At 40.2% G+C, this 25081-nt stretch overlaps 1 protein-coding gene across 1 annotated transcript in view; it reads right to left on the minus strand.

Annotated features, from left to right (window-relative positions):
* DPYD (dihydropyrimidine dehydrogenase) overlaps positions 1-23015 on the minus strand; it is a 369255-nt gene extending 346240 nt beyond the window's left edge. Inside the window, exons 1-2 of the mRNA XM_014939498.1 lie at positions 22931-23015; positions 1522-1632 (exon numbers count right to left, since the gene is read on the minus strand). Of these exons, the coding sequence (XP_014794984.1) occupies positions 1522-1632; positions 22931-22969 (150 nt within the window). The 5' untranslated portion in view covers positions 22970-23015. The remainder of the gene's footprint in view (positions 1-1521; positions 1633-22930) is intronic.
* Between the last annotated feature and the right edge of the window lie 2066 nt (positions 23016-25081).

Consider the following 25081-nt stretch of genomic DNA (forward strand, 5'->3'; position numbering starts at 1 on the left):
GCATGGATACCTGAGCTTCCTAACAAACACCTCCTGAAAACAGAGGAGTTTACAGCCCAGTATTGATTACAGGTCGCCTGAAGACATAATGATGTAAACTGCAGCTGTCCAGGAGCCGCTTGCTGAGCGGCTCAACTACCTGTGCAGCAGGAACAGACAGTTGTGGGCAATAACTGCATCAGACATTGCAAAATAATCATCTCTGTTCACAAACAGAAGCTTTTCATGTACGTTAGTTTCCAGTTATTATAACATTATCTAAGGCAATAAATAAAATAAGAAAACAGGAATATCAGTTATAGTAACAGAGAGATGCTTATAATCAATGCTATAAAATGGGAAACTGCAACAGAGTATGGTGAAAATGCTTAGGATACCCTCGGTTGCTGCACTCAGCAAATATTTGATGGTCATACTGAATTTCATCATTTTGAGAAACTGAGGAAGTTTGTGGCATTTTTGTTTTGTATTTTGTTGTTTGGGTTTGGTTTTTTAATGAGTATCAGCTATCAAAGTAAATTTTCCTACTTAGTGAGAGAAGATGTTTTGGTAACACTATGAAAAGCCACCATAATATTGTACCCATACTGGAAATATTTTGCTGATGAAGAAGTAGCACTCTACCTAAAAGACTTCTGAATTTAGAGGATTATCTAAGAGACTCTGTAAGACGACAGTAAAAACACTACAAACCTTCTAATCAGATGAGAGATCAAAGAGACAACAAAGTCTGATAGGATTAGTCAAATATCACACTGAGACAAGGAATCTAAATACCTGGAGAGAAAATGATGATATCTAATGGCAGAAATACTGAAGAATACAGACACAGTTTATACTGAAAAAAATATTTATTCTAAACCCACCTGTTTCCTGAAAAATACAAGGCACAAAATTTAAAATCCAGAGCCATGTTTTAATCTAAGTTTTACGTATTTATATATAACTTATATGCATATGGTCATGTATATATAGTACATATATAGGTAGGTCTATATATACACATGTATATAAAATAGGTACAAATGATGGGTTCCCCTATTTCTGTCCTGAAATAAAATTACTTTTAAAAGTCTCAAAGGGGTAGTGAAGTGCTGCTCTACCCAGCATTACTCTTGGAAAACAGAAAGAAAAGGAGCAAGTGGGCAGCAGCTCTGCAGGGCACAGAAGAGGCAGCTGACACTGGCTACCCAGGAGAGCAAGTGACTCTGCCAGGCTCGGGAGGTGGTGAGGAGGGAGCCCTTTGATACTTGAGACAGATCAGACTCCGTAATAAAAGGGGAAAAAGTTGCAGCAAAGACTTACTAAATCACCAAAAAGGAAAAAGGTATGGCAGGTTATAGGTTCTGAAAAGTAAACAGCTGATCACAAAGTAGCTTTGTATCTACAGGAACAGAACTAGGAGCCAAATTCAGCTACTGAACAACACAGGAAACTCAAATTTGAATTTCTCACACAACTGAGATTTCAGCCTCAATGATTTATTGCACGTTCCAGATGCAATAATAAACATGCACTTACTGAACAGCTTTTGTCAGAATTCCTCTTCCATTGCTTCTTGACTTGTTTCTTTGCTGCAGTTGAATGAAGAGTTGCATGTATCTGTTTTCGAGGATTTAGAGCCAAAATGTTCTGTAGAAAAAGAACAGAAAAAATTAAAATATAGATAAAATTTAAAAAATAGTTCAAAGCCTCTTAAACTAGCTTACACTGCTATGTAAAAACAAAACACGATTACTCAACATTGTAGCCCAACTTCATATGAATTTGTTTAGATTTGTATTGTCCACACCACTTAGGTTTTGAGTATTTAAAGACATTTCTAGGACTGCTTGAGAACAGAATTATATTTAGTGGCCACGATAATCGTTTCCATTCCCGGATGTTTGTTATGTACAGCATATAGAAACACGTAATTCTGCTTCATTATATCCCTCCAAGTAACACTTGTAAAGCAAAACAAGCAAAAATATTTTAAAGGATCTCAGTTATTTCTGGATGTTTCACCATTTCAGTATAAATTCCAACTTCCCCTTCAGAGAAATCTGCTTCTGTGCCTAGTGAGATGATGAGTTAACTTCATTTCCCTTACAATGCAAGGACACAAACAAATCTTGGGAACACAGCTGTACTTTTAAGTGACAGTAGTGGTTCTGACAACATGGGCAGAATAAAATTTGTAATATCTTTCATAGTATAACTTGAAAAATTAAATCAGCTTTTTGGAACCCAAGCTCTTTTTCAAATCAGGCAAATGACAGGTTTCCGTAGCAAAACTGACCTCATTTAATTCAAGGGGCAAGTGTGAACAGCGTGGGAGCAACCGATCTAGACTTGGGTCTGTGATGGAGAACCAAAACAGACATATTGTTGGTTATAACCCCTGGAATTGATTTTGTAAGTTTTCCTTTTAAAAAAATTACTTTAGCACTCTACTTCTGCACTGTGGTGAATAGGGTGTGCTTATTCTGTTACTATACATCAAAGATGTACGAGAATGACTTACAGAAATGAAGACTGAACATGATGAGCATGATGGGGTTATGAATATTATATCAGGATGTTTCCTTATTTTGAAAGTCTGCTTGATTTAGTAATAATGATGAAAAAGTAATCTGTTGTATTAAGATTTTATTGTGGCGATATTTATGGCAATTTTTGGTATTTTTTTTTTAAATGCACAGGGGTCGCTTTCTAATCAACTACTTAACACTTACTGTGGACTGATCAGTAATCCACTTTTCCCACAAAAAAAGAAATCTCACCTACTTGAAAATTCTACCTGCAAATAACAACATAGCCCAATACAGTAACTCCCAGTTTGCCTGAAGGACACAGAGACAAAAAAAGTGGGTTACAACATTCAAAAAGCTATAGACTGTTTAACAGCCTACATGCTGTTGACTTTCAGGAAGAGTTAGAGGGTGCTATCAGATGTGCCTCTGCAATTCCAGCAGTAAAGACTCTGCTCCATTTCTGGTTGTTCCCCAGCTGAGTACCTCAGGCAAGATGTGGCAACCAAATGGATTAAGTGGTGGTTTATGCTAATTTATTTCATTTTTAATTAAAACGGAGCAGGGACATTCACATAAGGGATGTCACTTACAGCATCTCAGTTGCTACTTTAATTTCTCAAGATGATCAAACTCAACTGTCAGAGCACATCTGACTCATTGGTGATAGGCTGTTGAGTGCCCAAATCACCCAAACTGGGCAGTAGGTCCTGAATCACACATACACTTCAGCAGAATTTTGTCTACTCTCTTTTGTAACTGCTTAATGCAGTACTCTTGGCCATGAATATTATAATTATTTTAGCAAACTGAAATGAATTGCAAATTTCTAGTAATAAACTGTAACAGATGTACTCCACTGGGTACAGCACCAGTTGGTTTAAAACGTGGAACAAATGGTGGGGCAAGCCAAGGACGGAAGAATCCCCATATGTTTGCTCCTGTTGGAATTCTGCAGCAGGAGCATGGCTCCAAGCGCAACAGTTGCAGAAATCCAAAAGGACTACGTAGCGCAGCATGTCCCAGAATTAAATCTGAAATAAAACTGGCACAGAACACACTAAATCACATATACAATACAAGAATTGCTTATATTCCCACTACCTAAATAATATACTATCTGCCTAAATCTTGGACTGCTGACCAAGGTGGCTGCTCTAGCTAGAGGTCCCTTGTGTTTAAGAACCACTCAGAAGTTAACTGCCTAAATGGGAAAGTAATGTAAATGCTTTTGGGTCTGTTAAACTGTCAGAAAGGAAAATTAGTGAAGGTGTTTTCCTCCTATTCATTTCAGTTCCCTGGTTGGTTTTCTACAGCTTATGGCTAGTCAGACACTTCGTAAATTTAACAAGTAAATTCAGGTAGGTCAGCCAGTAAATGGAAAATTACTGAGAAGACAGTTCTAGAGGGAGTGTTGCAACTAATGCTTAATATATGCACCCAGCTAAACAAAATTTAACCACTGTGGACATGCAAGACAGGAATGCTGAGACCTCCAATCTCTCAAACACACTGGCCATCTGACCAGGCGGCGAGCTCAATGGTGAAGAGAGTTATTTGGGCATCTGTGATCTTGCTTGTCCCAATCCCACGCTTATTCTGCTACATAAATTCTCATTCTTGCCAGATGAGCTGTTGTTTGATCTCTCCAGATGTTGAAAGGGCAAGACTCAAGTTCCCCAATGGGGGATGTGGGTACATAATATATCACTTTTCAGAGTACTATGAACTTTAGATTTCACATTAAGATGCTATTTGTATAGTAATGGGGAACCTGTGAATTATATATTCAGTGTTTTACATAAGTGGCCACATTTAATTCATTAGAAATAAAGTAGGTATATATCCATTATCATTAATGGCTGCAAATCAGCATATAACACTGCTGTATTTTTGTAGATATCTATTTAGGTACTATGTTGATGGAGAAAAAAGTAGGGCTTACATAGAAGTAAATTCAGTCCATGTTGAGTACACACTTGTGGCACAACCACACAACATGCATAGTAAAGTTTGCAGCTTTGCACAACACTGATGATTATAGACACCACCAAAGTATTATACTATCTTCCATTATTTCTACAGATTAACTTGAAGACTTCACTTTGGGAGGAAAGCCAAGTGGTCTGGCTCTACAGAACACAACTGCACATTGCAGATGATTCCCTAAATACGACTGCCTTAAGGAGCTCCTTTAATAATAACCCATGACAATGATTTCTTTTATGTCTTTTAAAATACAAAGATTAAGCTAAAAAAATATTACAGAATGGTTTAATTCCCTAATACATCCTCTTCCAGAAAGGAACATATTCATTATGACTAATATATATTGATTTAGGTTGCAAGTATCCTAAAATGATATAAACTACTTGTATGTAATGCACATTGAGAACGACTAGCATGTACAAGTGATAGCCACAGGTTTTAAATTTTTAGAATTTAGTAATAAATGGTTATGCTGATCTGTGCCAACACAGTAACACAGCTTCTGAGAATAAACCTGCCATAAGCTATTCATTAGGTGTTTATTGCTTAGCTTCTACTTTAAAGGCTATGATTAAGAAGTCTACACAAAAAATACTAGCTCTAACCATCATCCATTAACGAAAAGGCTGTAAAAGTTTTAAAACATTATGTTATATTAAAGCAAGTAATTTATCGAGAATCTGAATTAACATTACTCCAAAATAAATTATTTCAAGGCCGTCATTTGGTATAGGACACATTCTGCAGTTGGGAGCCCTGTTTCTGATACATCATTTCTGGGGTAAATCAAGAAAGCTTGGCACATGCTCTGTGGTGATTGAACATTAATTTCCAGTATAGAAATTCCATTTCATTAAAAGTGTCACACCCATTTTATTCCCATCTCATAAAGCCACGTTTTAAGCTGAAATCATAAGAAGCTATTGCAATTAAATCTGATTTTTAACTAAGTGCATATTCAGCAAAATAAAATATAAAGTTATGGAAGCGCTATGCTTATTAGGAACACTCTAACACTAGCCAGGGGGAGGGAAAGCAGAGAGGGGATTGTGTTAAGAAAAAATCAGTACAATTTACATCATAGACGGGAGTGCAGTAACTTAAAGGCAGTCATCAAAAAGTTCTGCTCATCTAGCATTGTCTTTGTAAAGCATATGACATTATTCCAAATTTTGAAAGCTTTTCTTTAAAGCACTAACCTTTGAAGTCTTCAGGTTTTTTCTTTACTCCCCCTCCCTGCCCCCCCCTCCCCGCCCCCCCCAAATAACAGCCTTTGAAAGGTGTCCAGGGTATTTGAAACAGGAAATTTGGTAAAAATTTAATAGTTCAGATTACTCTGTTTCTAGAACTCCTACTGAAACCAATGAGTTCCACTAGGAGTGTTTAGTCCTTAGTAATCCTCATCTTTGTTACCAGTAATTCAAAGCAAGAATAAGGACCAGAAAAACCCTCTTCAGGCTCTGCTGCAGGTTGCAATATTAAAACTGCATGGGCCTCTTATTAAGATAAAGTAATATCATGCTCTTTTCAAGGATTCTGTACACTTTCTCTAGCTTCTTATGAACAGCCCCAAAACATCTGCTGAAGTTCACCATAGATCAACATGCATACAGCTGCACAAAGCTACTGAAAATGCAACTGTTCACAAACAGACTATGATTGTGGGCTTAAAATGCAGTCCCATGTGTTATTCACTTTGTTTTAGCATACAGCACATTCACCTAGCCCAGCCTCTGCAGTACAGAGGTTATATCCTGTTTTACTCCAGTTGCTTCACAGAGCATCGCCAGCTAAACTCTTTTACATATATCTCTCTCAATTAAAATTCAGAGGTAGGCTAAGCATGCTAGGAAATGCATGTGAAGAGCAATTTGACCCACCTTGTTCCATTAATCTACCCAATTCCCTTAAAAAGAGTTGTAATCTCCCTCACAGCAAGTAACATTAAATGTATTGCAAGATACATATGTTCACCAAGTGAACATAATGAGAACATATTCATTTTTTCTAAGAATAATGAGCATACTAAACAATTAATTTCAAAGCTATGCAAGTGCAAATTCACTGACAGAAACAAATACCTGGGTTTTTTCCCCTGATACTTTTTACTATATCTGAACATGAAGTTAATTTTGTTATTGTTAGTCAGTCAAAAAACAAAGAACTCAAGTGACAAGTATTTGTTTTCATTTTACTTCTCACATTTACTCTGCCTTTTGGAAAGCTGCATGAACCACTAACAGTTAGAAGCAACACTTCAAACATCGTCTAAAGTCCCTAACTATTACAAGTGGAAGTTTCATTACCAAATGACCAAGAGCAAGTTCCAGTCCCGGGAGAGCTTGTAACACTAGAACATACATAAGATTTCAAATTATAAGTATCCATGGTACCATGTCTTCCAGAAGCCAGCTCTATGCTATTATTCATTATTGAAAGAATATAGGAAAATGTGAATTTCTCCCTCATACTTATGTATGACAAAATATTTCATAAATTGCTGCTTGTGTCAAATGTGTAGTTCCTTACTGAAGATCTCAACTGCTCACAAACAATTTACATAACCTGGCTGAAAATACATTTTAGGAATTCATCCAAAATTTTCAAAAAGGAGAAAAGACTGTGCTTTCACAGTAGTTCAAGCCAAACTTAATTGTGATGCAGCAAAGCCCAGAAAAAGCAAGATGAAATGTGAAATGACCACAGATGCCAAGGGAATAGTGTGGCCTGCCTTTGGAGAACCCATTTCTAGAATCAGAAATGATTCCAGGCAGCATAGGTAGGACTCAGAAGGAAACCCTCAAAGAATTATTTTTTTATATTACCAGATATGTTTACTGTCACTGAGACAAACAGCTGCACATGTGAGCAAAGTCACAAGCTGACAGTGAACCCATTTATATTATGGTATATCATCACATGACAAGCTGCAACCATCTCATCTCTCTCAACAAGGATAAACTCTCTCTGTATCCATGCCCAAGAAACAGCACTTTACATTATTATGATATCTTCAAACCAGAGTCCTCAAGGTCTAGAGAGCTGGAAGATGGGGCTCCACTTCCGTGGAGACAGCAGCCTGTGACTAAAAAATGTACCAGTAGAGCAGCCTCCTTGGGACTGAGGACAAGAAGCCAACACGCTCAAGGGACTAGGGCCTGGCCCTGACTCCTGGTGTGCATATGGGCAGGGAGCTCAAACACACCTGGGAAAAGACCCAACTTTTAATGACAAGATTCCTGATTCCATGACATTTCTTCTCTGAGCCACACAAGCTCAGAGTCTCAAAAAAGAGCAAGAACTTGAAGGTCAATGGATGATCTTGTGGTAAGTATATTCTAGCTGTGCACTAACAGATCGTTACCTTTAGTACAGCCTTAAGTACTATATATCACAGAATCATAGCATGGTTTGGGATGGAAGATATCTTAAAGATCATGTAGATCCAACCCCCCTGCCATGGGCAGAGACGCGTTCTAAAAGACCAGATTACTCAAAGCCCCATCCAGCCTGGCCTTGAATGCCTCCAGGGATGGGGCATCCACAGCTTTTCTGGGCAACCTGTTCCAGCATCTCACTTCCCTCACAGTAAAGAATTTCTTCCAAATAGCTCATCTAAATCTACCCTCTTTCAGTTTAGAACCATTACCCCCGATGCTATCACTATACAAGTCCTGCCTTATCTTCCTTGTAAATACCGGAAGGTGTCCCTGGAGCCTTCTCTTCTCCAGGCTGAAAAACCCCAGCTCTCTCAGTCTGTCTTCATAGGAGAGGTGCTCCAGCCCTCTGATCATCTTCATGGCCCTCTTCTGGACTCACTCCAACAGGTCTATGTCCTTCTTATGTTGGGGGCTCCAGAGCTGGATGCAGTACTCCAAGCAGTATCTCTGGAGAGCCTAGCAGAGGAAGAGGATCACCTCCCTCAACCTGCTGGCCATGCTTCTTTTGATGCAGACCAGTTTTCATCTTCAAAATTCCACCTAGCTTTAGATTCCTCATATGACAGACTGCTTCTATATCAGAACCAACACCTTTGTGGTTTCTTGCACAGCCTCTAATATTTAGTGAGAGTAAGACTGTTCTTTATCCCGAAACAATATCATAGCATACTAGTATCCTAGAGGTGTAGTTCTAGAGCCATGATTAGATACTTAGAAAGTGGGGTTTCCAAGATTTACCACCACAGACTTTCATGGTACTCAGATTTCCCTGCAGTATGTAAATACTGCCTTTTAACAAAATGAGCCATTTCCTAAATCGTTCCCACAAAAGTCAGGAAAGTCTTAATTACAACTAGGTCTATATTAACAAAGGTGCAGTATACCTCACACACTTTGTGTTATGTAAGCAAAGTTAATGCATTACAGATTAACAAAGTAGCAAAATTGCACAACTCTAAACAAGGTTCACGTAGCTTTGTTAATACACTAACTTTTGAATTAAGAGCTTGATTTCTCTGCCTCAGCAATGCATTTTTTTTAGGTATTACTGTAAATTCTAAAAGGTTTATTACAATAGAAAACAAAAAGTGTTACTGGCCTCACATAGACACCAACTGCTATTCTGTATCAGAAGAGTGGTAAGTTAGTCCACTGGAAACTGTGCATGCTACCTCCATGACACAACTTATCTGCAGAAGCACCTTGACCCTCACAAGGAAAAAATACTCACCCTTTGTCCTTAAGTACTCAAGCAGTATCGCAGCATTTACTGAATTATTCATATATTTAACGTTAAGTGTGTACACATTAAAAGCCACCAGGCTTTTAAGATGTTCTCAGACCTAAGGCTTCTCCAGGAACACCCTAACTCTGGGATCACATTTTCACACTGTAAACAACACACGACATCAAAATCCATTAGGGCTAACACAGAAAATTCAGAGAAGGTATAGCTGAGCGCAGCTCTCATGGATTTACTCAAAATCAAATTCACTATTATGAAATCATTTTATTGACTAAAATAATATTTAATTTACACCTTTGAAAAATAGAAGGATTTAAAATTTGGTGCAGCTATCCTTCTACAGCTACATTCAACATTTTAATCCATTTTCTCTCTAACTAGACAGTCTTCAATCATCTAACCAATTGGCCAAGTACTAAAAAGCAGAGCAATTCATGTCACAGCCTTGATTCCTAGCTTCATGATGGCTGTTACCTCACAAGTAAGCACATCCACAGACTCCACAGTCTGTGAAACCCACTACACTCAACATTACCTTTTTTCATCTTCCTAATAAAAATGTCTTCCCTCTTTACAAATCAAAACTTATAGCTTCAGAAAATATTTAGGTTTGCATCACAGGTGTAACAGATTTTTTTTGTTTCATTGCTATAATATTTATCTATGCCTGGATCGCTTGTGCATCAAATTGCTGTCACATGAGGAATACTAAATAACATTTCTAACTGCTCAATTGTAACGAGAGTCATTTAATGAATATCTCACAGAAAAAAAGGATCATTATCATACACACACACTTATTTCTCACTTTTCTTTTTCTGCAAGACAGACTGAAAGAGAAAGCAAGCTCAGTTGCCTTTGGAAATAAACTTAGTGTCAAAACCAAAACAAGACCATTGGATCCTCATAACTGAACCTCTCAATTGAACCCTCAGCTGCACGTGTTTGCATAACCAAAACCCAAACTTGTATTAGAGACATGTCAGTTAATGAAAAGTGAATGCTCTACTGACTTTTGATCATAGGAGAGAAACTGGCATTAAAAGTTATTACTGCTTTAAGTTTAATCATTGGCAAAATCAGCAGAACTAATTTTAGCTGAGCAAAGCAATGTTCTGAAAACTTTGTTAAAAGGTAATTTGCAAAGTCCAATAAATGAACCTGAAATGTGAGGATAAGAGTGACAATATACGTCCAAAAGATCTAGTACATTCAGTGCTTGAAACATATGAACATTTGTATTTGTTCCAAGAACATGCCAAGTATCTATCAGTACTGACTTTCTAAATCTGTTGCAACATTAAGAATCAACAAGTAAAATCACCTATGTGCAATTAAAGTGCAAACTTGTACAAAAATTTCAGTAGCAACTGTTTAATACAATGAAAAAAAATACAAAACTGACAATGGAACTATTGATTTTTTAGTAACTTTGTGTATACATCAGAGCGTCCTAATCAAAAAGGAAAAAAGAAATCAGCACAAAGAATGAAAATGGAAGCGTGAAGAATTTGTTAATTATATACTATAAACAGTAAGGGTTTGATGTTTGAAGTTACATGTTAAAATATTATCAAATGTCTGATAGTTGAAAAAAATAACACAGCTGATTTTCAAGCAATAAAATTTAACAGCTTATGCAAGTAAGGCAAAAGGAAATTGTTGACAATTGTTCCTTTTCCTTTTAATATGTCACTGCCTTTTGCAGAAGCTCATAGTGATCCTTCCTTTAAAGAAGGAAATGTGACATTCCAGAAATACATAGGGCATCGTGTCCATTACAGATGACAATGGAACATATATTGATAATGAGGAATACAAAGCAATTCCTTGGAATTCTTCACTCTTACCCAACAATTCTGATTTTTAAATCATATTGACATTAAATACTGCTGAGTGTGTGTGCTGGCAGCAGAGGTGATACTCTTAAAAAATAGGATAATCAGACTACGCTACCCAATCTGAAAACATGGCAGCAAACATTTGGCTTCTGATCTATCATATTTTGTCACATGCTTATACAGAAAATTTATTTTTAAAATACTTTATAAAGGGTGCTTTATGTAGTAGTAGTATTTTCCAAATCTTTCACTTACTAAGACAAAATGCATTTCTGCTATGAGACCTCTAAACAGGGAAGAATTATTATCATTTGTAAGGGTTTCTAAAAATATAGTTAAGTAGTTCTCCTATAAACATATTATAATTATTTTAAAGCCTCGGATTTCAGCTGCAGGAAGATTTAAGTACTGGACTTTTGCAAAAATAAAATTTCTATCTTGCTGACAGGACAAGCTCTCTTTCCTGTACTACGAAATACAAGACCAAGAAGCTGTTATTCAATTAGGAGAGAAATATTAACAAACATTTGTCTCAGATCAGCATCCCTTTGTTTGTGGTTTGATATGAGCAGAAGCAAATACTGAGAGTAGCAGGAACAGCTGTGTAACAATCAGTACACCAGAAATGATGCAAAGGAAAAGTACCCGGGTAACCGTTCTATAGGTGCTTTAGCTATCTCCCTGCTCTTCTCCACCTGAAAACTTCAGAAACATGCCAGAAGAACCAACAGTTCAATGTGGATTTGGTCTTTACTTCCTTCAGCTTGACCTTAGATCAGCTCTTCTTTTAGCTACTGTTTGCTCACTTTTCCTGAGCAAAGGCCTACGTTCACAGACAGGTAAGTTTTGTCAGTAAGGCAAGTGACTAACTCCAGAAGCGGACACTGCATGCCCAAGTCAGCTTCCCCTTACAGCAACTGAGGAAGGGACTCGCAGCTGCCAGCATGCCAAGCAGGACACCCCCACCGGGTGTGATACAACACAAAATAGACAAGAAGTACACAACCTCACAACCACAACCGTTGTTCCCTCTCACTCTCCTGGATTTACACACCAACCAGTAGCCTTTGCACAGGTGTTCCTCTAGGATGATAGTTCTCTGCCTGAAACTCTGCCCAAGTTTAACTGCTTATCTCTACTCAGACACATGAGTTTCCTAGCTTCCATTTGAAACAGAGGGGAAAAGGGGGAATGAGTCACGGGAAATTACAAGAGCAGCCACTTTTGCATTATAGTCTAATGGTTACTGGAGTCACACTGGGAAAAGATCTCCATTCCCGAGTTCCTGCCTTCCACTGACCAGGATGGTTGGCAAACCTGGATGAAGTTGAGCTGATTAGCTGTTCAGCTAAGATGACAAAAGCAAATCAGAGAGCTAATATGGCAAAAAAACTGCTCCAGCACTAGAAGAGCTTTGACCCAACTCTGAAGACTGTTTATATATTTTTCATTAAGGGCTCATCGACTAGGTGCATAGAGAACTTTATGGTGGGAGTTAAAAATGAGCTCCCTTTGCTTTTGTGATAAATACTTCTTGGGATTCCTAAATCAATTCAACTTAACTCCTTACCTGGTGCCAATGTTTGGCAGCGTGCAAGCTTTACTTCAGAATAAATATTCTACAGTCTTCTGAAAACTATATCTTACCATATGCTAACAGAGAGGAATTGGCCCTTCAGCAGTCAATAGTATTGGTTACTGCTGACATTTTACTCAGACTGTAGGTTTTTGAGAAGAGATAATTTTTTTTTTTTCCTGTTCAGTGTTCATTTCATTTCTGCATTTTATCACCAGCATTCTAGAACAGCTTCTGTTGTGGTTATCTTCTTCGATTTTTTTTTTCCTCCCAACTCTTTTGTCACTCTGCTCTTCAAAACAGATGGAAGTGAGAATGTATGAGCTTCCTAAAATCTTTAAAATTTTGTGTTTTCAATTGGAACTGAAAAAAGGGCAATCAAATAGAGCTTTAAAATGGAAGCAGAATAAGTCTGGGAACCACCTCTAAATTCCCATCTCATGTTCCTGTCATTAGCACACACACCCACCCACACACAAGTGTGTGAGTGAATTTGCACAAGCTTACTTTGTCCCTCAGATTCTGAAGACTGCTGAGATTAACAGGGAAGGAGGTATTCCTATAACACTGATTAACAAATTTGTGAAGGCTGAAATCAGATCTTGCATTCACCTGTAGTTATATTGCAAAATATTACACTACAGATGATACTTTGCACACAGATCCTCACACCAATTACTGACAACATTCCTTGAAAGCTAGTACATGGACCTAAAATAACACACCAAGAAGGACAGTGGGCTTTAATTTCATCAAAGCCAAATCTGGTATTGCTCAGGGCAAAAATGGGAATGAGTAAGTGATAGAGTACTTCAACACTGATTTAATTTACAATTAGAATTTTCCTAAATGCAATGACTATATCTCATCTCACAAACCTCGTTTTTAACCTTAACATGTGACATAATGTGAAAACTGCTGACACAAATAATTGACTGCTTTGTTATAAATAAAAATACTTAAAATTATTTTTTAAATGCCTCATAAATCCACATTAAGTCTACTTTATTGATTTCAGAAAAGTTTGTGTTATTTCCATAGCAATATTCCATGATCTGAGCACTTTAAAAAATTACTTTTCTCAGTTTTAACTGTCATTGAAATATCCTTCATTTCAAAGATATCAAGAAATTATCACTATTCATTTTCAATACAAAGCCTCTTACATTTCAGCTGTCATTTTCAAAAAATCATACTGAAAATAGTGTTTCTAAGCAGAGTTCAGTTGCAGTGTAATAAGTAATAATTTCATCAATTAGCAGTATTCAGCATCCACTGAGAGTTCTCTCACTATTATTTTATTCATAGAGTCCTTTGTGGAAGTCGCATACTAAAAAGATCCATTTATCCTTCAAGGTTTTTCATAAATGTGTCATACATCTTAGAAAACAATTGGTTATTATTCTCGCTCAATCTAAATAACTATAATAACTTCCAGGTGTAAAACCTCTTTTTATACTTCCAATCTTCTTTACACATTATGGGTCTACATTTTTAATAACCTATTCTAACACTTCTACCTACTTTCTCACAGGCATTCTGGAGTTTTGCATGGATGCTAGACATGCCTGGATGGAAAGGTAGTCAGCTTATTGTTAAGAGCAAAAAAGAATTGGGTTTCATAGAATGCCCTTCAAAATCAAGGCAAAAAACAAGCCTTTTATAATGAGCTAGATGCTAGTATAGATGCTAACAGTGCAATGGCTGTAAAGAAAAATGCTGTGACTGTTAAATTCAGCAATAGCTTGCTTGTAGCATGCATTTTATTTCTCCGCTAGATCCCTCCACATATTTATCAGTCCATTTCTTCTCACCCAGAAGGACATGTCCTACCTTCTGTCCTTTCATCTCAAGACTGCAACGGGTTCCCTTTAAAGCACAATATTATCATTCCTTAATCAACTAACGGAGAGGCGATTGGGCAGTGTGAGGAGTCTCTCAAGGCCAGGTAGACAGCCTTGTGCAGAGCTTACAGCACAACCAAATTTCCTCATCCTACGAAAGTGGCTCCAATTTTAACGACACATCTCCTACACAGCAGCCTGCTTCATTCTCTCCAAGCTGATCAAATGTTTTCCTGACCAAGAAAACCCTGGCCAGGACAGTTCACTCCAACAGATGTTTCAATTGATATAAGGCCTCTCAGAAAGCTATCAAAACCATAACAAAGAACCAAGGGAAGTGTGCAACAATATATTAACAAATAAACTAGATACCAGAAAATGGCAGTCCAATCTCCATAATCAATATAAACCTAATGACATTGCTCATATGACTAACACTTAAAAGAAGTGCATCATTAGGAAGAAGAGATTAACTAACATCAAACTTTCAAAGCAGCTTTCCATTTTTCCACCTCATTTCTACATGCTCGAAGTGGTGTGCACAGGTATATCTATTTAAAAAATTGCATACACTGGGAAGACATGTAAATCAGACAGTTTGGCTGCCTGGATACATCTCTCTTTAAATACATATATAATTGTTTTTAAACCAGAAATTAAAATGTTGGAATGTACCATGATTGCCTTTAACTGATGACTACCATCCCATCTAAATGGAAATATTTAGATTCAATATCCAGATATTTTTTTAATTAGCTTTTAAATGAAGTCACAGGCAAGCATGTCTGCCTTCTCCCATTTGCACTGCTGGTGTCAAGTTGAACTGGAAAGGCCAACCATTTCAATGAACTAAAATAAACGTAATTTTAAGGTCAAGTCACTTGTAACACTTCAGGCAGCAAATGTCATACGGAAAATAAAATTGAACCTGGGCTTGAGCAGAGATGAAAGGTTTGGCATTCCAAGGACTTAATTGTGTTTATCACTTTAAATTTGCAAATAAAACACTGGCACCACGTGTATTAATATTTATTATACTAATAAAGCTTTCTGAAATTATAATTTTTAAATACTGGAAGAATTTAATTAAAAAAATAATACCTTTATAGGTGGGCTTATCCTAATTTTAAATGGTGATATCTCTTCAAGACCTAAAAACACTCAAAATTTCACATTGCCTTAGCGAGGCATCTCTGACCATGGTAAGAGACCAGATGTTTCATAAGAAGGTCTACGCATGTTGACAGAGTGCGTAAGTGAAATTGCCTAACTCAGTCCACAGAATAAGAAAACAAGGACATAGAAAAAGTGGGTTATTTCATTTGTTCTGAGACTACAAACCAGAAGTGTAGTCTCATGCATCCCCAGCATGAGCAGTGTCACCCAAGTACTGGCCATCTATGGCTGATATTCTATGGCTATCATATGTCTATAAGCAGAAAATGAATTTAGAATTAAACTTAAGACCCAGTATGAACCACCTGTTATTTCATAAAAAAAATATACCTGGCCAATTTGAAGGAAAAACATTCTTATTTCTAATAAGCATTATTATAAGAAGAAAAAAACAGATAATTTAGTTCGTTTCCTCCACTGGTCCTCTTTACCTGCTTTCTTCCTAGTCCCAATTTGACCTGAATATATGTGATTTTTTATTTATATAAACATTTTGAACTATGGCATTGCGTTTGAACTGCACAGAGACCAAAACAACAAAATGCCCCCCAAGATCTGTGTAGCCGGTCTCTGTTGGCATATTTCACAAACTGATGTTCCGCACATGTAAAGATGCCGGAGATTTATGCTGTGCTGATCTGCAAGAAGAATTCTGCCCTTTGTATATGAATGACAGCAAACGAAAATGAAAAGATTTTGAATAACATGCCCACACAAACACCACCCTCTGAGCTTCTGATAAGACATTTATGGCCAAAGGTTTCCTAATCCCAAATGTTTGATTTCTTTGCCAAATCACATCCTTGCCGAAGTCTCATATAAAGGCACAAATCCTGCTCTTCTCAAAGGCGAAGGCATAGGGCAGGGAGCAGAGTGTGTAACGCTGTACTGATGAAATAAAAAAAGGAATAGAAATCATATGCTAATAAGAGGAGGGAGGTTGCCAGGCAACCAGGGAGGGAGAGAAAGCTGTTTTTGATTTGAACTCTGTGCTGTCAAAGGGTTAGCATAGCCAGAACAAACAGGACACATTCAATCCAGCTTGTCTGCAGCCACCAGGAATTTCAGCATTTCTCAACATTTTTAATAGAATAGTGCTCCAAACTCAGTGCCAGCTATGCTTGTGTTCCCTGGGTCCTTTTACTTACACTGGCAAAATGGCACAGGATAGGATGGACAGTAGGTTTTTTTAAATGCATCCATCTGAAAAGCAGGAGCACGTGCCTTTGGGTAGCACAAACCGCACCATGCATGTAGACTGGTGCAACTTGGGTCCAGGCAAATCCCAGTCCATCAGATACAGCCACACCTCTCTCGGCTGCACCGAAAACTGTGCAAGTTCTGCCCTGCTGCTAAAACCACACCCCTTCAAACGCCTCTCAAAAGACTGCCCTGCACCTGGTGCAGATTCGGCATTCTTGCCACATCTGATGAGCCAAATCCTGCCTTATGGATCTCAGCTTCCTACAGCAACATGTAGGTTTCCTTTCTTAAAAAACGTAACACTAAGCAGAGGAAAGAAAAAAGTTTGAGTTCTGTCAACAACATAAAATCATCATGAAATCTATTCACATAACGAAAGCGAAAATGAATTTCAGTTCCTTCTTGTTTTTGGGGTGGTTAGCTGCAGTGGCAACTGTTGTTAAGTCTCATAGCAGCCTGCCTTTCTCCTAAGTCCCAGCCATAAGAAAAGAGGTGGGAGTAGCAGATCTTATTTTAAAGACCTTCTTACAAAAAGAATAACATTTTTAAAATGTGGAAAAAATTGGAAGTTGAATTCATGAGTAATATTAAAACTCAAAGGCTGAGGGAATATGAAAAGCACAAGGGCAGGGTGGAGGCTTTTTTCCAATACCATGATTTTGGATGACCTGACTGACTTTTAGTGCCGTGATTTAGCAGCCTATCAGCAGTGGCAGCAAGACCACACATAACTTTTGAGGATCAACAGGATTTGTATATATAACATGAAAAGATAAAATGTTTCATACAGAAAAATTTCCTTTCTACTTGCCAGACCAAGTTTTAACACGATGAGTAAATCATATTGTTCAATTCTCCAAGACAGACATGATAATTGTGGTCTATCATCTTCCACAAGGTCTTAGTAATCATGTTATAATTGCTGTTCCACTCAGCTAAGAGTTTACTACAATAAAACCACTAAAACAATGAAAGAGCTTGAGAAACTCATTAAGCAAAAATAGCTAAACAGGAAGTTTTGTTTCCTCACTGATTGCTTGTCAAATGACCCTAGGAAGACACAGCCATCAATCCAGAACAGCCATCTGATCATCATGGCAAGCTATAAAGCAATAACTTTAAAAAATTCTACATATTAAAGCTTTGTTACGGAACTTCAAACAACTAGCAGCTATGTACAACAGAACGAGACACTGTAATAATTGGGGCTTTTTTAAATAAAAGTTTGGCCTAGATCAAAGAAAGCTAGCTTCAGCTATTTATTCACATAACCTTTGCCTAACAAAGTTTTGTGAGCCTCACTGACTAGCTGCATTCCCTGCGCTATCTTGCTGAAGGCTTCCTGTGGTTTTACACTATTCTTTATTTTTTTAGTCCTTGCCTGCTTCCCCCTTTACAGGACATCAAGCTCAGCTCTCAGATGTACCTTCAAGGCACCGCCTTTGCTAACTTCAGCCTTTCATTGTTCTAGTCCATTTGTATTAGGAGAAGAATAAACCTGACAAACAAAACTTGCTTACCTTGCTGTCATAGCCCGTGCTTTGTAACACCCTCTGAGTATATACCCCAGGGAAAGAAGAACTGCCATTGCTATCAAAGCTGCTACTTCAAGCAGGGTGGAAAATGCAGGTTACACAGCAAAACTTCCTTTAGGCTTAAGGGCACTTCCCAGGTGACCCTTGCATGCAGCAGGGAGCATGGCACAAGAAGTTCTCTTCCCCCACCTGCCCGACCCTGGAACTGGCTGCAGCCCTTGAGGTTCAGGTGTGCTGACTGCATCCTTGGTGAGCTGCTCAAACAGGCTATAACCTCATTCCACCTTAATTAGTTGCCTTCAGAGAGCTGTGTATATCTTGCTGCAGAAGAAACTCAAAATCAACATGCACATGCCTGCTATGCACCAAGGAACTCTTGGAGCCTCCAGTGTCCTCATAAGATCAGCACCTTAATGCAGTCTGGCCCACAAGAAACACTCCTCTTCACCCTGAAGCTAATGTAGTTTGTAAAGCTTTTGTCCACAATAGGCGACAGCAACTTACTTATATCTATGGATTACACCACCACAGAAATAAGAGTACAGTGCATGAAAAGCACAGCAAATGTCAGCTTTCTAAAGTAACAACAAATAAAGCTACATGGATGAATTTTATCATAACTTTTCAAACAAAAAGATGATATACGATTCTATATTTTACGAGCCAACTATACTTTCTAAAGCTAAATGAAAAGCAAGCTTCTCATAGTTACAGCAACGATGTTCATTATATTATATGTGAAAGTGCCACAAATCTACCCTGGTAATTCTCAGACAATTCCCAGATTGCTATTTCGCAACATGGATCTAGCCCTTCACACCTTTCATTTTATTCTCACAAATCAGTGCTAACACCTGGAAACAGCTGTGACAGCATGCTAGGTACCCAGCTGCTGGCCCAGCAAAGAATTACCCATTCATCAACACCCAACTCCCCTTTAAACAGATGCAACAGAAGATTCAGAAGGAGGGTTAGATCTGTGAAATGCCAACATACTCTCTATCTACTGTAAGAATGATAATGCTGTTTCATAGTAAGATATGTTTTGAGGTGGGTGTTAATTTTTTGTCAATGTTTTAGGTTTGTGACAACAGTGTGGCAAAGCATCTCCGCTCTGCTAAGAAGCCCTTACCAAGGAAGGCTGGGAGTCCTATTCTCACTACCTGTAGCCTGGATGGCAAAGAGCTAGAAATCATCCACCACCCAAACATCACCAAATAAGATGACTAGAGGGACTGCAGAGAAAGACTGGGATGCAGTCAGGAAAACATAGCATGCAGAGAACAATATTAAGTAATGTCATTCAAGGTTGTGTCATTCTGCATGAAGTCAAGAAGCTGAGTTAAGATTCTACTCTGCATTTCACCGTTTTGCCATTCATTAATTTCTGAGTACTTGATCTGACAACTTCAATTCTTTAAAGAACCCTGAAGTTTCCAATACATATAATTACATACGGTTTATACACAATGATAGGAGTCAACTTAAAAAAAAAAAGGAAGAAGGAGGACAAAAAAAGGAAGACTTTCTGTCCCAAAGTATCATTGGGAAAGATATGTATGAAGCCTGTAAACGCTACCTCGAGTTTGAATGTACATCTAACATACAGTTTCACATTACGAGTTAGAAAAGGAATGCTGTCCTCATACTGTAGATTTCAAAATTTCTTATAAAGACCTAGAGATGCAATATATAAAAAGCCAAGACAAGTCTTTGCGCCATACATCCAAGGTAGGTACTTTCATCATCACTATTTTGAAAAGGGCTTTCTTTCCTTTTGTTCAGAGTTTTTGCACCCAAGGAATATTCCCAGCACATTCTAATAGATTTGACCAGATTCCACCGCCCTCTCTCAAAAAAGAAAAAAAGGGGAAAAAAATGCAGCATTTGGGTTTTGAGAGGTTTGCAGTTGTTTCAAGCTTTCTTTGGTTTGGGTTTAGGGAGGTTTTTAGTTTGTTTTGGTTTCTTTGTTAAGGAGGTTGTTGGGGAATTTTTGAAGAAGACCCTATATTTTAATCACAACACTCCTAGTCTTCCACAATTTGGAAAGCAGACTTTTAGAACAAGATTATTGATGTAATTTCTGCATCTTCTTTAGTTAGGCCAAAAGATTTCAGGGACAGGATGCCCAGGAGCTGAAGCTGCTGGCTAAACCAACCAAGGGAGATAAGATTCCTCAGGGACAGCTTCCTGGAATTTTCCTTTTATTAAATAGCTGGAAGGATTGACTGTGATTTTAGCTACTTCTAGCGCAGATTCTTGGATCCTCTTTCACCAGTTACATCAGTCTTTTTATCTGGCCTTAACTATTGATAAAGTAGTACCAAGACTCCAAAGGTCATATTTAATATTTCAATTACATGAACTATGTTAATGTGAGATGCTAACCATTGAGATAAGTTTAATGAAACAATTTGCTCAGTTTTTATACTGTAGCCAAGAAAGTCATCAAAACATTCAAATTATGCTGCCAGTGCTCATGCTGACAGACTTCTCTCAAATATTCTCAGAAATGTGGCTGTTATGTATGATATAGGCTTAGCTATCATGCACTTTTTCTACCTCGAAGAAAAAAGATAAAATACGTTTTTATTTAAAATACTCTACCATTTTTCCCCCCCCAAAAAAGTAGTACCATGCAGGGAAAAAAAAACAACAACCCACAGAGTGCTGCAATTAGATTATTGGTAATTATTGATATATTCATCTGGGAGACAAATCACACAGGGACTAAATTTATTAAAACATATGGGGAAAGGCCAATGTGTTTGGTTAGAAGTAGACTGCCTTGATTTTCCTTGTTAATTTACAAGGGTGCTGAAAAGGGAAACACAGGAAGATACTGACCAAAGTTTCTATTTTCAATCTGAAAGCAAAACAAACGCTAGTCTTTTTCAAAAACTATCAGTTGGTCTTCTAAATCATGTAGTGTTGCATACCATTATCAACAAATGATCGTACAATAATATATTGTTCTTTGCATGTTACACATTTTTGAAGTGCAAAACAGTGTAATCCCAGAAATATTTTACATTAAAAATGTGAGTAAAGTACTCAAAACCTGTACTTCTAAAATCAAACTTTTCTAAGAGAAAAACAAACTTCAACACTTGAATAAAAATCCCAGATTGGCTGCTCTGAAAACACTGAGCCGGTAAAAGACCGACAGTACTGATTTCATACCACGCTGTCTAGAAGACTTCTGCCAGGAAGACTTCTAAAACAGTTTGTTTTACCTGTGTTTCAGTTTTATCAGAGTATCTGTAAGAGCACTTTTGGATATTAGTCACGGTTTCAGCAGCAGCTCAGTTAGGAAATGGACTGGACACAAAAACTCAGTATGAGAACTGATGATAAAATTCAGTCACAACTGGCCTAAAGATGTATTCAAGCCGCTGCAGTGCACGTTTACGTATTATGTATGGTTGGGCCCTCAATAAGCTGCAATAGTCCACCCTAAACCTAATATTTTAACCTAACATTTTAAACTTCAAGCCATACCACAGCAAACAGACTGGCTGGAACAAGAATGTCAAATTCCAAGTTGTTTTACCATCACTTTGTTTTTACCAGAGTCTAAAAGAGCTGAAGCTTACAGCCACGTGGAAGGTCCTGTGAAGGGTGGCGGAAGGCTACCTTGAGTGCCAACCACGCACCTTGGCCAACATCAGCAGGAGTTGACCACACGTGACACAGCGAGCCTTGGTCTCACTCCACCTCACCTCCGCCTTGCACCAGGCCAGGTCCAAACCCTACTTCCAAGCTCCCAGTCCAACCTGCAGCAAGGAACCTCAGCGCAAAAACATTTAAGTGCCACCAGCACTGGAAGCCACTTGCAGCAAGGGTGCAATCCCTGCCATCCTGCTCAGCATTGCACACCGCTGTTTTACTGCCAGGAGGCACGGTGCGGTACGTCTGCTCAGCCTGGCCCGTAGAGGGGCAGTGAAGCTCCGAGGGCCCGCACACCTCCACTGTCCCGCAGGACGCTCCGGGCCACTGAGGCCAAGGCCCTAAGGCGCTGTGAGCGGGCCCGGCCTGGCAGCTTGAGGCCCATGAGGCCGCCCAAGGCCACCTCAGCCCGCAGCCCCCGAGCAGCGCTGCCCCGCAGGACTCCTGCCAGAGCCGGGCGCAAGATGGGGCTCTCCCAGCCCCAGCCCCCGACTTTCGCCGGCGAGGAGTGACAGAAAGCGGCGAGAAGGGGAGGCGCAGGGCGCCACCCCCTCACACCCCCCGGCCGCGGGGCGAGGGAGGGGAACGCGGGGAGAAAGCCAGAGCGCTGCCTCAGGCCACCGCCCCGGCGGACACCCCCGACAAGGGCTGCCGCTCGCCGGGCGGAGGGCTAACCCCCGGGGCTGGCTCCGGCCGGCACCACCGGGGCTGCCTGCGGCCGGCCCCGCGGCGGGGTGGCGCGGCACGGCGGAGCGACGCCCCGGACGCCGCCGACGGGCAGTGGCAACGGCGGCGAGGCACTTCCTCGGGCAGCCAAACTTTGCCGGGCGCTCCCGGCCCGGGCGCCGCCGCCGGGCAGAGCCCCCTCCCCGCTAGCGACAGCCGCACGTCCCGGTACCTCAATGTCCACCGGGTCCCGGCTCAGCACACGAGCCATGGTGTCCGCACCGCCTTCACCCGGCTCCCCGCAGTCCCGGAGTGGAGCGGAGCGGAGCACGGGAGGAGGCGGAGCCGCCAGCCCGGACAGCAACGCCCAAGTGGGCGGGCGCCCCCCGCGCCGGGCCGGGGCCGAGGCCGCCCCGCCGGGCAGAGCCGCGCCGGGTCGGGGAGCGGTGTCCCCGCGGGACGGCAGCGTTCCCGTCCCGCCGCCGCCGCGGGCTCTCGCCGCTTTACCTGACGCCCGCGGCGGCCGACAGCGGCCACCGAGGGGAGAGGACGCAGCTCGGCAGAAACCCTCCAGAGCGGCTTCACGGCACCGCTCCCTCGCTGGGAAGCGGCCCCGCGGCGGGGGGTGCCCGAAGGACCGGTGCCCAGGGGCCCAGCCGCACCTCCCAGGGGTGCCGCGGCAGCCCTCGCCAGAGCCCACGGGCACTCGCCCCAGCTCGGTGCACATGCACACGGCAGCCGCCGTCCTGTTCGTGGAGGGGGAGGCAGGGACAGGGCCGAACCTCACCCCGGGTGGTCTTCCACATCGCGAAAATCCCGCAAGAGGAGCCAGCACGCCACGGCCACAGCCAACACCACCCTGCCCAGGGACCCAGCCCCTCTCCTGCCCAGAGGCTGAGGAGGAGGACCTCTCCCGGGGTTGCACACACACCTTCCAAGCGTTAGTGGCCTGACCTGCCCCTGAACCATCCCCCTACTCCCCACAGGGACAGCCAGCTTTCCCTGCCCCTCCATCCCCCCAGGAGCATCTCCCCAGCAGAAACCATCCTGCTGCAGGGAGAGCCACAAAGGCAAGCAGCCAGGTCACACAAGCTCTGTGCTCCCGAATTTCCTCCTAACGCACCACGAGTGTTTAATACCACAAACACAATATTTACAGTACTGTTTAAATAAGCATTGCTGCAACATGCCTAGGACAAAGCTCTGCCTTCCCTACTACCTTATAAAAGCAAGTATTCTCCATCTGGAAAAAAAAAGCCCAAACACTACAACATTGGTTTTTAGACAGCACTTTCAAGTAGCAACACCTATGATCCCCTAAAACAGGAGAGCTTTTCTCATCATTTCACAGGAATAGAGGATTTTTAGTTATGATCAGTCTTTGCCTTTCCTACGTGCATGTCAGGCAACTTCTTGGGTTCTTTCTCCCCTTTTTAAGAGAGAATCCCAGATCTGGTCTTCAACGTGTTCTTTACAGCACTCCTTTTATCCATTTAGGTTTCATTCTACTTTTCTTTATTATAACATAAAAAGGGTAAAAAAAGGGCTTCCCACTCATATTTGCTTTATAAAAAGCCTGAAAAAAGTATAAGTAGCTTTTGGACACTGATGACACTTTGGGTGCAGCAGAGAATAGGTTTGCCTTTTCTCTTCCTTTTGTGTCTCCGGAGAGAATGCCTCTCACAGAACAGCATGGAAATTTTTCTTTGCATTGTAATTATTTTATTTCTTTCCATCTCTGTAAATGAGCACTTTTGAGATGCCCAGTGGAGATTTTGTTTCCCTTGTAAGATACAGAGAAATAAGGTTGTGGTCTTTTGTGTCTCAAGTGAGAGCTGTGTTTTCTCAAGTCTCTGCTTCAGCACTATCACATAACAATTCTTGCTGATTACAATCACCCATGCAAAGCAGTTAAAGTGTTGGCAGGAAAATCAGAAGCAGGATCCCCTGCATTGCTGGTACTTATCTCTAACGAATCCAAGAGTCTGGTTCATTTCATTAATATTGACATTGCTGAGTAGCTCAGTGGTCTCTGGTTCTAGCTAGGGAGTTTTCTAGTTGTATTTGCTCCTGACCTACAACAGTATATTGACTATACAAGTGCATTAGACCCATAATTCATTTTCACAAGGAATATTTCCATGTATATGAAATAAACTGTCCAACCACCTACAGTTTGCATCCATCTGTTCTAAAGGAGCAGTTACATTAGAAGAGACTAGCAGCAGCCACTGGACTCTCCAGTTCCGTTCTGTCTTGCCTGATTTTCAGCTGTTACAGAAAACACCTTTTTGAGGAACCTCCCCTGCTTTTTGGAAAGCGTCATCATACATTTTCTCTTTTGCCCTGCTGATTTTAAATCATTGATTACCCTCATGTTACC

Source organism: Calidris pugnax, unplaced genomic scaffold (assembly GCF_001431845.1).
Source record: "Calidris pugnax isolate Ruff unplaced genomic scaffold, ASM143184v1 scaffold18, whole genome shotgun sequence".
Taxonomy (NCBI): domain Eukaryota; kingdom Metazoa; phylum Chordata; class Aves; order Charadriiformes; family Scolopacidae; genus Calidris; species Calidris pugnax.